General features: G+C 46.7%; 1 protein-coding gene across 1 annotated transcript in view; it reads left to right on the top strand.

Moving 5' to 3' along the window:
* The window catches only part of LOC106594110 (protein sidekick-2), a 416,824-nt gene that overhangs the window by 396,094 nt on the left and 7,988 nt on the right, over window positions 1-12,742 (top strand). The window contains exons 40-44 of the mRNA XM_045719726.1: window positions 1,375-1,500; window positions 1,656-1,820; window positions 2,086-2,226; window positions 4,661-4,805; window positions 12,212-12,341. Coding sequence (XP_045575682.1) covers window positions 1,375-1,500; window positions 1,656-1,820; window positions 2,086-2,226; window positions 4,661-4,805; window positions 12,212-12,341 — 707 coding nt within the window. The remainder of the gene's footprint in view (window positions 1-1,374; window positions 1,501-1,655; window positions 1,821-2,085; window positions 2,227-4,660; window positions 4,806-12,211; window positions 12,342-12,742) is intronic.

Below are 12,742 nucleotides of genomic sequence, written 5' to 3'. Positions count from 1 at the left end.
TGTAACACAGTATCTCTGGTCCAGCTACCAGGAGAAGGTGTGTAATACAGTATCTCTGGTCCAGCTATCATCACTACCGGACCAGGAGAAGGTATGTAACACAGTATCACTGGTCCAGCTGCCAGGAGAAGGTGTGTAACACAGTATCTCTGGTCCAGCTACCAGGAGAAGGTGTGTAACACAGTATCTCTGGTCCAGCTATCATCACTACCAGACCAGGAGAAGGTATGTAACACAGTATCTCTGGTCCAGCTAACATCACTACCGGACCAGGAGAAGGTATGTAACAGAGTATCTCTGGTCCAGCTAACATCACTACCGGACCAGGAGAAGGTGTGTAACACAGTATCTCTGGTCCAGCTAAAACTACGGACCAGGAGAAGGTGTGTAACACAGTATCTCTGGTCCAGCTAACATCACTACCGGACCAGGAGAAGGTATGTAACACAGTATCTCTGGTCCAGCTAAATCAACGGACCAGGAGAAGGTGTGTAACACAGTATCTCTGGTCCAGCTAACATCACTACCAGACCAGGAGAAGGTGTGTAACACAGTATCTCTGGTCCAGCTAACATCACTACCAGACCAGGAGAAGGTGTGTAACACAGTATCTCTGGTCCAGCTAACATCACTACCAGACCAGGAGAAGGTATGTAACACAGTATCTCTGGTCCAGCTAACATCACTACCGGACCAGGGGAAGGTAGCCTGGCTGGTCATAGGTCGTGTTCAGTAGGGAACAATATAGCGAGATGTTTTGCCACAGAAAATGAAGATCTGTGTTCTTATTGGACAAGTTCAGCTAGTACTTCCCTGATTAAAGAAGTTTTAAAATGTTTTCTCCCTACTGCTGGCTTTGTCAGTGCTCTGTTTGTCGTTTTACAGTATGTACATATCCTGCCCTGCTCCCCTCATCTACCCAATTCACTCCACCCCTCCTCTCCCCTTCCCTCCTCTCCTCTCCCTACCCATCCCCTCCTCTCCCCTTCCCTTCCCTCCTCTCCCTACCCATCCACTCCTCACCCCTCCCCTCCTCTCCCCTTCCCTTCCCTCCTCTCCCTACCCATCCACTCCTCTCCCCACCCCTCCCCTCCTGTCTCCACCCCTCCCATCCTCTCCCCTCCTCTCCTCTCCCTACCCATCCCCTCCTCTCTCCTTCCCTTCCCTCCTCTCCCTACCCATCCACTCCTCTCCCCACCCCTCCCCTCCTCTCCTATCCCAACCATCCCCTTTTCTCCCCTCACCACTCCCCCCTCCTCCTCTCCCCACCCCTCCCATCCTCTCCCCTCCCCTCACCACTCCCCCCTCCTCCCCTCCTGTCTCCACCCCTCCCATCCTCTCCCCTCCCCTCCTCTCCCCACCCCTCCCCTCCAGGAGCCCCAGGCCCTCCAGGTGAACCCTTTATCTCCCGGTACGGCACGGCCCTCACCCTACACTGGACCAGTGGAGACCCAGGCCGAGCTCCCATTACACGCTACGTCATTGAGGCCAGGCCCTCTGGTGAGTCCAAGGGATATTAGACCTTAGGCTTGCCTGTTGCAACTGAACCAATGGAACCAATGGAACCAGTGGAATAGTGTGAAAGTGCAAAACCCACCCTACTGGGACTCCAGGCAGGCTCAATCAAACACTCTGTATTTCCTGCTCCCCTCTAGATGAAGGACTGTGGGATATCCTCATCAAAGACATTCCAAAGGAAGTGACATCATACACACTGAACCTGGACATGCTGAGAGAAGGGGTTACTTATGACTTCCGGGTCATTGGGGTCAACGACTACGGCTATGGCTCCCCCAGTGCTCCTTCACCCTCTATCTCTGGTTAGTTATGCTTGCTCAGTTATAATAAATGTCTGAATATTACAACATACATATGGATGCCTTTCCCAGACCTGGATTGAGCCTATTCCAGGACTAAAAACTATTTTAACCAATGGAATTTCTATTTGACTTACATTTTAACTCTGTACTTGTCTCCATCTAGGTCCGGGAAACCAGCCCATACAGTATAGGTTTAGTTAGTGACTTGTTCTTCCTCTTGGTACAGATGTCTGTTATCTAGCTCTCTTGTGACTCTCATCTCCAGCCCAGAAAGTGTCTCCCTTCTATGAAGAGTGGTGGTTCCTGGTGGTCATCGCTCTGGTGGGCCTAATCTTCATCCTCCTCCTCATCTTCATCCTCATCATCAGGGGCCAGAGTAAGAAGTACACCAAGAAGGCTGACTCAGGTAGACAACACAGAGAACTGCTCCATGTGTAACTGTCCTCTCTGATTCGTGTTTCTTTCAACTTTTTGTTCCATTCCCAACATTCCATTCCCAACATTCTATTCCCAACATTCCATTCCCAACATTCCATTCCCAACAGTCCATTCCCAATATTCCATTCCCAACATTCCATTCCCAACATTCCATTCCCAATATTCCATTCCCAACATTCCATTCCCAATATTCCATTCCCAACATTCCATTCCCAACATTCCATTCCCAATATTCCATTCCCAACATTCCATTCCCAACATTCCATTCCCAAGTTATTGATACTTTTGAGGGGCGGTTTCCCGGACACCGACTAGTCCTGGACAAAAAAATTATGTTTCGATGGCAATTCACCATTGATCTATCTTTTCAGTCCAGGACTAGTCTTAATCTGTGTCTGAGAAGCTGTCCCGTTAGGAGAATAGCCCAGGTCCATCAGTCGTGATTGGAACATCTGAAAACTATTTATACAATTATAAAAATACAGCATGACCATTGTAATATAAGACCAAGCTAAAAGCACTATCAAATTCAATTATAGCCCATTTAACAGTAACAGTTGTCACAAAGTGCCTTACATAAGCACAGGTAGACAGGAGAATGAGAGACGAGAGGTCATTATTGTCCCCTGTTTAGTAAGAATGTGTATCGATCTGCCAGTGTGAGTGTTCAGGGTTTGTTCTGATGTTTAAGCCAATAGTCATTCAGTCAGTACACTGTGTGTGACTTCTGTCCCTAACCCCACAGTGCCAGACTGACGCTCTGCTGAGTCATCCCAGGTTAAATCACTGTTGGACTCTGGCATCACGGGTTGACTGCCACTGCTCCTCCTCTGCATTTTTTGTGGGAGCACTGATGGCCAAATCCAGTAAAATAATCACTTGATAATGACCTGTTAGAACTCACAGGGATGGAGAGAAAGAGAGGGGGAGAGGAACAGGAGAGAGGAAGGGAAGCATAGACAGAGAGGGTGAGAAACAGGAGAGAGGAAGGAGTGGAAGAGAGGTCAAGCCTGCTGTGATCTCACACCATTACCTTGCAATGCCCCGTTAGTATTTAGTGTGGTGTTGAGAGTGGTCCTATAGTGTCCAGGGGTCCTGTAGGGGTCAGGGGTCAGTCAACAGGGCTTTGGCTGGTCCAGGAGAGACAAGGACCATGTTTTTCTGGGACACAAAGAGCCCCTTTTAGAGCCTGCACCCCCAGCTACCCCCCAGCCACCACTGGCAACACAGCCATTTTGTACCACTGACAAGTTGTTTGTTTTACTGTGGTCCAAACTTACCACCAGGACCAAGCACCAGCATGGTGAGTCACACTAACCAGCCAGGAGGAAGAGAGAGGAGAGGTCACTGCCCCCTAAACACTGACCTGTTCACCGGACGTGCTACCTGTCCCAGACCTGCTGTTTTCAACTCTCTACAGACAGCAGGAGCGGTAGAGATACTCTCAATGATCGGCTATGAAAAGCCAACTGACATTTACTCCTGAGGTGCTGACCTGTTGCACCCTCGACAACCACTGTGATTATTATTATTTGACCCTGCTGGTCATCTATGAACATTTGAACATCTTGGCCATGTTCTGTTATAATCTCCACCCGGCACAGCCAGAAGAGGACTGGCCACCCCTCATAGCCTGGTTCCTCTCTAGGTTTCTTCCTAGGTTCTGGCCTTTCTAGGGAGTTTTTCCTAGCCACCGTGCTTCTACACCTGCATTGCTTGCTGTTTGGGGTTTTAGGCTGGGTTTCTGTACAGCACTTTGTGACATCAGCTGATGTAAGAAGGGCTTTATAAATAAATTTGATTGAATTTGATTGATTTATACTGTGTATGAGGGTATATATTTGGGCATGTGGGTCAGTCAAAACATGGTTTTGTTGGATCAGGGCCTGGCAGCTCAGTAGAGTCTCTAACAATAAAGGTTTTATAGTGAGACTGCTGATTAACCTTAGTGCTAAATCATTGATGGTGTTGATGTGAGCAAGACCAGCCTTTCAAAAATAATTTCACAGCTATCGATGTGAGTGCTCTGGGGCGATGGTCATGTAGGCCTTCTGGGCACAGGGACTATGGTGGTCTACTTGAAACATGTATGTATTATAGACTGGGTCAGGGAGAGATTGAAAATGTCAGTGAAGATACTTGCCAGTTGGTCAGCGCATGCTCTGAGTGCGTCCTGGTAATCCATCTGGCCCTGCGTCCTTGTGAATGTTAACCTGTTAAAAGGTCTTACTCACATCGGCTATGGAGAGCGTGATCACACAGTCATCTGGAACAGCTGGTGCTCTCATACATGGTTCAGTGTTGCTTTCCTCGAAGCGAGCATAGAAGGCATTTAGCTTGTGTGTGTGCCCTGCCCCTACAATGGACTAACCTTCTCCCAGTGTCATCTTACCCCCACCTAGGGAGCCACAGTAACAGCACCTCCCTGCCCCTGTCCCATGGGGAGATGGTCAGGCTGGACGAGGGCCGTTTCCCCGCCCTAGAACTCAACAACAGACGCCTGTCTGTCAAGAACTCCTTCTGCCGCAAGAACGGCATCTACACACGGTCAGTAACACACACACACACACACACACACACACACACACACACACACACACACACACACACACACACACACACACACACACACACACACACACACACACACACACACACATACACACACACAGTCAATTCACACACAGATGATTTCTGCATGATGTCTATTTGTTGTTGTATTCTACTCTTTTCTAAAGCTCAAATAGTTGTAAAGCATCTATTCTAAGGGTCATGTTTCACAGTAAACCATCTATTATGAGGGTCATGTTTCACAGTAAACCATCTATTCTAAGGGTCATGTTTCACAGTAAACCATCTATTCTAAGGGTCATGTTTCACAGTAAACCATCTATTATGAGGGTCATGTTTCACAGTAAACCATCTATTCTAAGGGTCATGTTTCACAGTAAACCATCTATTCTGAGGGTCATGTTTCACAGTAAACCATCTATTCTGAGGGTCATGTTTCACAGTAAACCATCTATTATGAGGGTCATGTTTCACAGTAAACCATCTATTATGAGGGTCATGTTTCACAGTAAACCATCTATTATGAGGGTCATGTTTCACAGTAAACCATCTATTATGAGGGTCATGTTTCACAGTAAACCATCTATTCTGAGGGTCATGTTTCACAGTAAACCATCTATTATGAGGGTCATGTTTCACAGTAAACCATCTATTCTAAGGGTCATGTTTCACAGTAAACCATCTATTCTAAGGGTCATGTTTCACAGTAAACCATCTATTCTAAGGGTCATGTTTCACAGTAAACCATCTATTCTGAGGGTCATGTTTCACAGTAAACCATCTATTATGAGGGTCATGTTTCACAGTAAACCATCTATTCTGAGGGTCATGTTTCACAGTAAACCATCTATTCTGAGGTTCATGTTTCACAGTAAACCATCTATTCTGAGGGTCATGTTTCACAGTAAACCATCTATTCTAAGGGTCATGTTTCACAGTAAACCATCTATTCTGAGGGTCATGTTTCACAGTAAACCATCTATTATGAGGGTCATGTTTCACAGTAAACCATCTATTCTGAGGGTCATGTTTCACAGTAAACCATCTATTATGAGGGTCATGTTTCACAGTAAACCATCTATTATGAGGGTCATGTTTCACAGTAAACCATCTATTCTGAGGGTCATATTTCACAGTAAACCATCTATTATGAGGGTCATGTTTTTATTTTATTTAACTAGGCAAATCAGTTAAGAACAAATTCTTATTTACAATGATGGCCTAGGAACAGTGGGTTAACTGCCTTGTTCAGTGAGAGAACGACAGATTATTACCTTGTCAGCTCGGGGATTTGATCTTGCAACCTTTCAGTTACTGGCCCAACGTCCTAACTACTAGGCTACCAAACGGCACCATGTTTCACAATAAACCATCTGTTCTGAGGGTCAAGGTTCAGATTAAACCATCTATTCTGAGGCTGAGTCATGGCAAAGATTAGGCTCACATTCTGAGGGGTCATGGCTGAGATAATAGCTCTCATTCTGAGGGGTCATGGCTGAGATTAAAGCTCTCATTCTGAGGGGTCATGGCTGAGATAATAGCTCTCATTCTGAGGGGTCATGGCTGAGATTAAAGCTCTCATTCTGAGGGGTCATGGCTGAGATAATAGCTCTCATTCTGAGGGGTCATGGCTGAGATTAAAGCTCACATGCTCAGTGCATACTGATTGATTTGGAAGAAGATTAATCAGGAGATCAACTGCAGTTGAAACATGCCTCTTTATCTTCAGACAATAACAACCACAGGATGGATGGAGTGATGGATTAGCTGTTATACAGTCTGATGAACCAATTATACATACAGCGTCAGCTCCATTATGGGTTATGTTCTGTTGTGCTTTCTCTCTCTGATCTGTGTGGAAGGACTGAGGTGTCTGTATTGAAGCACAGGCAGGGAGAGAGGTGGGGGAAGGAGAGGGGGGTAAGGCAGGGGGAGAGAGGAGGAATGAGAGGGGGTAAGGTGGGGGAGAGAGGAGGAAGGAGAGGGGATAAGGCAGGGGGAGAGAGGAGGAAGGAGAGGGAGGTAAGGCGGGGAGGGTAAGGCAGGGGGAGAGAGGTTGAAGGAGACGGGGTAAGGCAGGGGGAGAGAGGAGGAAGGAGGGGGGTTAAGGCAGGTGGAGAGAGTGGGGTTAAGGCAGGGGTAAGGCAGGGGGAGAGAGGAGGAAGGAGACGGGGGTAAGGCAGGGGCAGTGAGGAGGAATGAGAGGGGGTAAGGCAGGGGGAGAGAGGAGGAAGGAGACGGGGTAAGCCAGGGGGAGAGAGGAGGAAGGAGGGGGGGGTAAGGCAGGGGGAGAGAGGAGGAAGGAGAGGGGGTAAGGCAGGGGGAGAGAGGAGGAAGGAGGGGGGGGTAAGGCAGACTGATCACCGGACACAAACCCCTTTAAAGATTATCCTCATGGAAGACTTCTCTCTCTGTTGATTAGGTCTGAACTCAATGAATAGACAGATAGATCCAGGGCCAGGGCCTTTGGGTTGCTTTTCATGGCCAATGACTGGGGTAACTAACCGTGTTCACTGTTCACATATTACAAAGTTATTTCAGGAGTGCAGGTCAAGGAAAATGACCCTTTCCTTCTAGGGGCCCCTCAGTCATCAAGTACATAAAGTAAAGCAGAAAAACATCTGTTAGGTCATTGATTTTCTCCACCGTAATGTATGTTCTGTTGAAGGCCAGGTGAGATCTGTGGAGATGTTTACTGTAGTCTGTTCTGTTGAAGGCCAGGATGAAGTCTGAGATGTTTACTGTAGTCTGTTCTGTTGAAGGCCAGGATGAGGTCTGAAATGTTTACTGTAGTCTATTCTGTTTAAGGCCAGGATGAGGTCTGAGATGTTTACTGTAGTCTGTTCTGTTGAAGGCCAGCATGAGGTCTGAGATGTTTACTGTAGTCTGTTCTGTTGAAGTCCAGGATGAGGTCTGAGATGTTTACTGTAGTCTGTTCTGTTGAAGGCCAGGATGAGGTCTGAGATGTTTACTGTAGCCTGTTCTGTTGAAGGCCAGGATGAGGTCTGAGATGTTTACTGTAGTCTGTTCTGTTGAAGGCCAGGATGAGGTCTGAGATGTTTACTGTAGTCTGTTCTGTTGAAGGCCAGGATGAGGTCTGAGATGTTTACTGTAGTCTGTTCTGTTGAAGGCCAGGATGAAGTCTGAGATGTTTACTGTAGTCTGTTCTGTTGAAGTCCAGGATGAGGTCTGAGATGTTTACTGTAGTCTGTTCTGTTGAAGGCCAGGATGAGGTCCGAGATGTTTACTGTAGTCTGTTCTGTTGAAGGCCAGGATGAGGTCTGAGATGTTTACTGTAGTCTGTTCTGTTGAAGGCCAGGATGAGGTCTGAGATGTTTACTGTAGTCTGTTCTGTTGAAGGCCAGGATGAAGTCTGAGATGTTTACTGTAGTCTGTTCTGTTGAAGTCCAGGATGAGGTCTGAGATGTTTACTGTAGTCTGTTCTGTTGAAGGCCAGGATGAGGTCCGAGATGTTTACTGTAGTCTACTCTGTTGAAGGCCAGGATGAGGTCTGAGATGTTTACTGTAGTCTGTTCTGTTGAAGGCCAGGATGAGGTCTGAGATGTTTACTGTAGTCTGTTCTGTTGAAGGCCAGGATGAGGTCTAAGATGTTTACTGTAGTCTGTTCTGTTGAAGGCCAGGATGAAGTCTGAGATGTTTACTGTAGTCTATTCTGTTGAAGGCCAGGATGAGGTCTGAGATGTTTACTGTAGTCTGTTCTGTTGAAGGCCAGGATGAGGTCTGAGATGTTTACTGTAGTCTGTTCTGTTGAAGGCCAGGATGAGGTCTGAGATGTTTACTGTAGTCTGTTCTTTTGAAGTCCAGGATGAGGTCTGAGATGTTTACTGTAGTCTGTTCTGTTGAAGGCCAGGATGAGGTCTGAGATGTTTACTGTAGTATGTTCTGTTGAAGGCCAGGATGAGGTCTGAGATGTTTACTGTAGTCTGTTCTGTTGAAGGCCAGGATGAGGTCTGAGATGTTTACTGTAGTCTGTTCTGTTGAAGGCCAGGATGAGGTCTGAGATGTTTACTGTAGTCTGTTCTGTTGAAGTCCAGGATGAGGTCTGAGATGTTTACTGTAGGGTTGTATCTCTGAAGGTCTAGACCACGCTTCCTCTCTATCTATCTTTATCTCTTTATTTCTCTCCATTTCTCTTTCCGTCTCTCTCGCTCCCTCACATCAGTAGTTTACATCTGTGGGCTTAACGTCGGAGACATGCTGCAACAGCTCAAAGAAAATAGGTTTGTGAGGTCAATCTGTACAAAATACTAATGAAGTACAGAAACCAGTCATTGTCTTTATATGAGATTAGAATCATTTGGTGCATAAAGGTGGAAAAGAGGTGAGCCTGACACGGCTTGTACCGCAGAGCCATTTAAACCACATTAAACTGATGACGGCTCTGTCTCCAGTGCTATCTTTCACGTACCAGGTTACAAGGGGACCTTTACATAGGCCACATGAAATGGCTAAATCATTGAGATTGGCTAAGGCGTTTGGAAGACATCACATAACAGTGTAGTCTATGAAAGGGTTAAGGCAACAAAAGGATTTGGGAGGGAAGGAGGGAAGTTGACATGAGGAGGAGGGAAGTTGTGATGAAGGAGAAACTTAAAATTCAGAGGCATTAGGAAACAGAGAGTTTAAATAATTGATCAGTACTGCCTACCCATTTCCTCATTCCTCCCCTCCTGCCTTCCCCCATCACTTCTACTCCTCTCTCCCTCTCTACCTCCTTCCTTCCATCCCATCCTCCACCCTCACCCCACCCTCTCCCTCTCAGGGCAGCCGGTCGTTAACGAAGCTGCACCCGACTGGAGCACTTCAGAGAGAAGGGAGGCAGGATGCAGCACTGGTTCCTTTGATCCCCGTCCCGGGCCTCCTCAGTCAGGAAGAGACCAGCACTGTCCCCACCCCCTCCCCCAACCTCCATCCATCTAACACATTCCTCCATAATGGGTGCACTGCAAAACCACCCTGATTGAGTCCCAAATATCACTCTATTCCCTATATAGTGCACTTCTTTTGACCAGGACCAATATGTAACAGGGTGCCATTTGAGACACGGCCTCACTCTGGTTTCCCCTGCACTGGAGGAATCGGACTCTGAACCTAACACTATATCTTAATATCTCAACCACCATGAGGTCCGTTAGCTTAGCGCCGCAACACATGACCAACCATACCACAGGTTGTTTACCCCAGCTCTGATAGGCCCAGTAGAACCATACCACATGTTGTTTACCCCAGCTCTGATAGGCCCAGTAGAACCATACCACATGTTGTTTACCCCAGCTCTGATAGGCCCAGTAGAACCATACTACAGGTTGTTTACCCCAGCTCTGATAGGCCCAGTAGAACCATACTACAGGTTGTTTACCCCAGCTCTGATAGGCCCAGTAGAACCATACTACAGGTTGTTTACCCCAGCTCTGATAGGCCCAGTAGAACCATACTACAGGTTGTTTACCCCAGCTCTGATAGGCCCAGTAGAACCATACTACAGGTTGTTTACCCCAGCTCTGATAGGCCCAGTAGAACCATACTACAGGTTGTTTACCCCAGCTCTGATAGGCCCAGTAGAACCATACTACAGGTTGTTTACCCCAGCTCTGATAGGCCCAGTAGAACCATACTACAGGTTGTTTACCCCAGCACTGATAGGCCCAGTAGAACCATTCCACAGGTTGTTTACCCCAGCTCTGATAGGCCCAGTAGAACCATACTACAGGTTGTTTACCCCAGCTCTGATAGGCTGGGGTAAACCATATCTACAGTATTTCAATGAAATGTTTCAAGGACATAATATAATTTAAAAGTATCTGCATTAAGGTGCCTGTAATAGAAGAAAATAACTGCTTTTCTAAAGCTTCCAAAATATTTTTTACTAGGTTGGGGGAGTGCCAAGATGAATGCGTGGTGGCTTCAAAACAGCACTCCTGTCTTTCATCTAGTGTATATATGTAATAATAATATGCGTTCCAAATGGCACCCTATTCCCTATATAGTGCACTACTTTTTTACCATAGGCTCTGGTCTAAAGTTGTGCACTATATAGGGACTATAAGGAATATAGGGTGCCATGTGCACTAAGAACTCTCACAGAGCTGCTCCATGTGTCTCAACGGAGATCTGTGCCAAGAGGACCAGAGGAGCAGGGTCTGTCCTGACCAATAATAACTGGCTTTTGTCTGACGCTGTGACAAACACTCAACAGAACACAGGCAGAAGGAAGCCTGTTGAATGTCAAGGCAGCAGCGTTGTGTTGACCTCATGTAAAGTGTAACTTGACACTCAACAGAACACAAGCAGAAGGAAGCCTGTTGAATGTCAAGGCAGCAGCGTTGTGTTGACCTCTTATATAAAGTGTAACTTGACACTCAACAGAACACAAGCAGAAGGAAGCCTGTTGAATGTCAAGGCAGCAGCGTTGTGTTGACCTCTTATATAAAGTGTAACTTGACACTCAACAGAACACAAGCAGAAGGAAGCCTGTTGAATGTCAAGGCAGCAGCGTTGTGTTGACCTCTTATATAAAGTGTAACTTGAGTTCCTACTACAGACTTTGTAGGCTGTCCTCAAGACTGACTGACTGATAGACTGACTGACTGACTGACTAACTGACTGACTGACTGACAGAGAGATTGACTGACTGACTGACTGACTGACTGACTGACTGACAGAGAGACTGGCAGAAAGACTGACTGACAGAGAGACTGACTGTGGGGAGACAGACTGACAGACTGACTGACTGACTGACTGACAGAGAGATTGACTGACTGACTGACAGAGAGACTGGCAGAGAGACAGACTGACAGAGAGACTGACTGACTGACTGACTGACTGACTGACTGACTGACTGACTGACTGCACTGACTGACTGACTGCACTGACAGACTGACTGGCTGACTGACTGCACTGGCAGAATGGCTGGCTGGCTAGCTAGCTGACTGACTGGCTGACTGGCTGACTAAGAGACTGCACTGAGGAAACAAACAACAATACATTATGGAAAACAGCCAATAGGCCGAGCCACTCAACTTAATGGAAAGGGAGAACTTGGAGTTCTATGAGCAGCAAGCTTGAATAGTTCAGAAGACATTCTGTAGTCTACATGACTGAGGATGGTCACTGAATGTTTTCTATTCAGGACACTAACAAAGTGACTTAAAGAACTGTCATGGTCAGTGGGCTATGCTGTCAACCTCACGATGTGTTTGACTTTCCAACTGTTAGATAAGACTGTAACAGAGAAACAATACCAAGTTGTCTAACACTTAAAATTGACCTTGAATTTCTCTCTCTGTATTTGTCTTTCTCTCTCTCTTTCCCTCTCCCTCTTTCTCTTTCACCCCCTCCTCTCTCCCCCCTCCTCTCTCCAGGTCTCCCCCGAGGCCCAGTCCAGGCAGTCTACACTACTCTGATGAAGATGTCAGTACCAAGTATAACGATCTGATCCCTGCAGAGAACAGCAGCCTGACTGAGAAGCCCTCTGAGATATCAGACTCACAGGTACAGTTACTGTAGATTACAGCAGCCTGACTGAGAAGCCCTCTGAGATGTCAGACTCACAGGTACAGTTACCGTAGACAACAGGTACAGTTACTGTAGACGACAGGTACAGTTACTGTAGATTACAGCAGCCTGACTGAGAAGCCTTCTGCGATATCAGACCCACAGGTACAGTTACTGTAGACGACAGGTACAGTTACTGTAGATTACAGCAGCCTGACTGAGAAGCCTTCTGAGATATCAGACCCACAGGTACAGTTACTGTAGACGACAGGTACAGTTACTGTAGATGACAGCAGCCTGACTGAGAAGCCTTCTGAGATATCAGACTCACAGGTACAGTTACTGTAGATTACAGGTACAGTTACTGTAGACGACAAGTACAGTTACTGTAGACTACA

The sequence above is a fragment of the Salmo salar genome, chromosome ssa06 (assembly GCF_905237065.1).
Source record: "Salmo salar chromosome ssa06, Ssal_v3.1, whole genome shotgun sequence".
In the NCBI taxonomy this organism is placed as follows: Eukaryota; Metazoa; Chordata; class Actinopteri; order Salmoniformes; family Salmonidae; genus Salmo; species Salmo salar.
The sequence above is the reverse complement of the archived record's forward strand: the minus strand, read 5'-3'. Positions and strand labels throughout refer to the sequence as shown.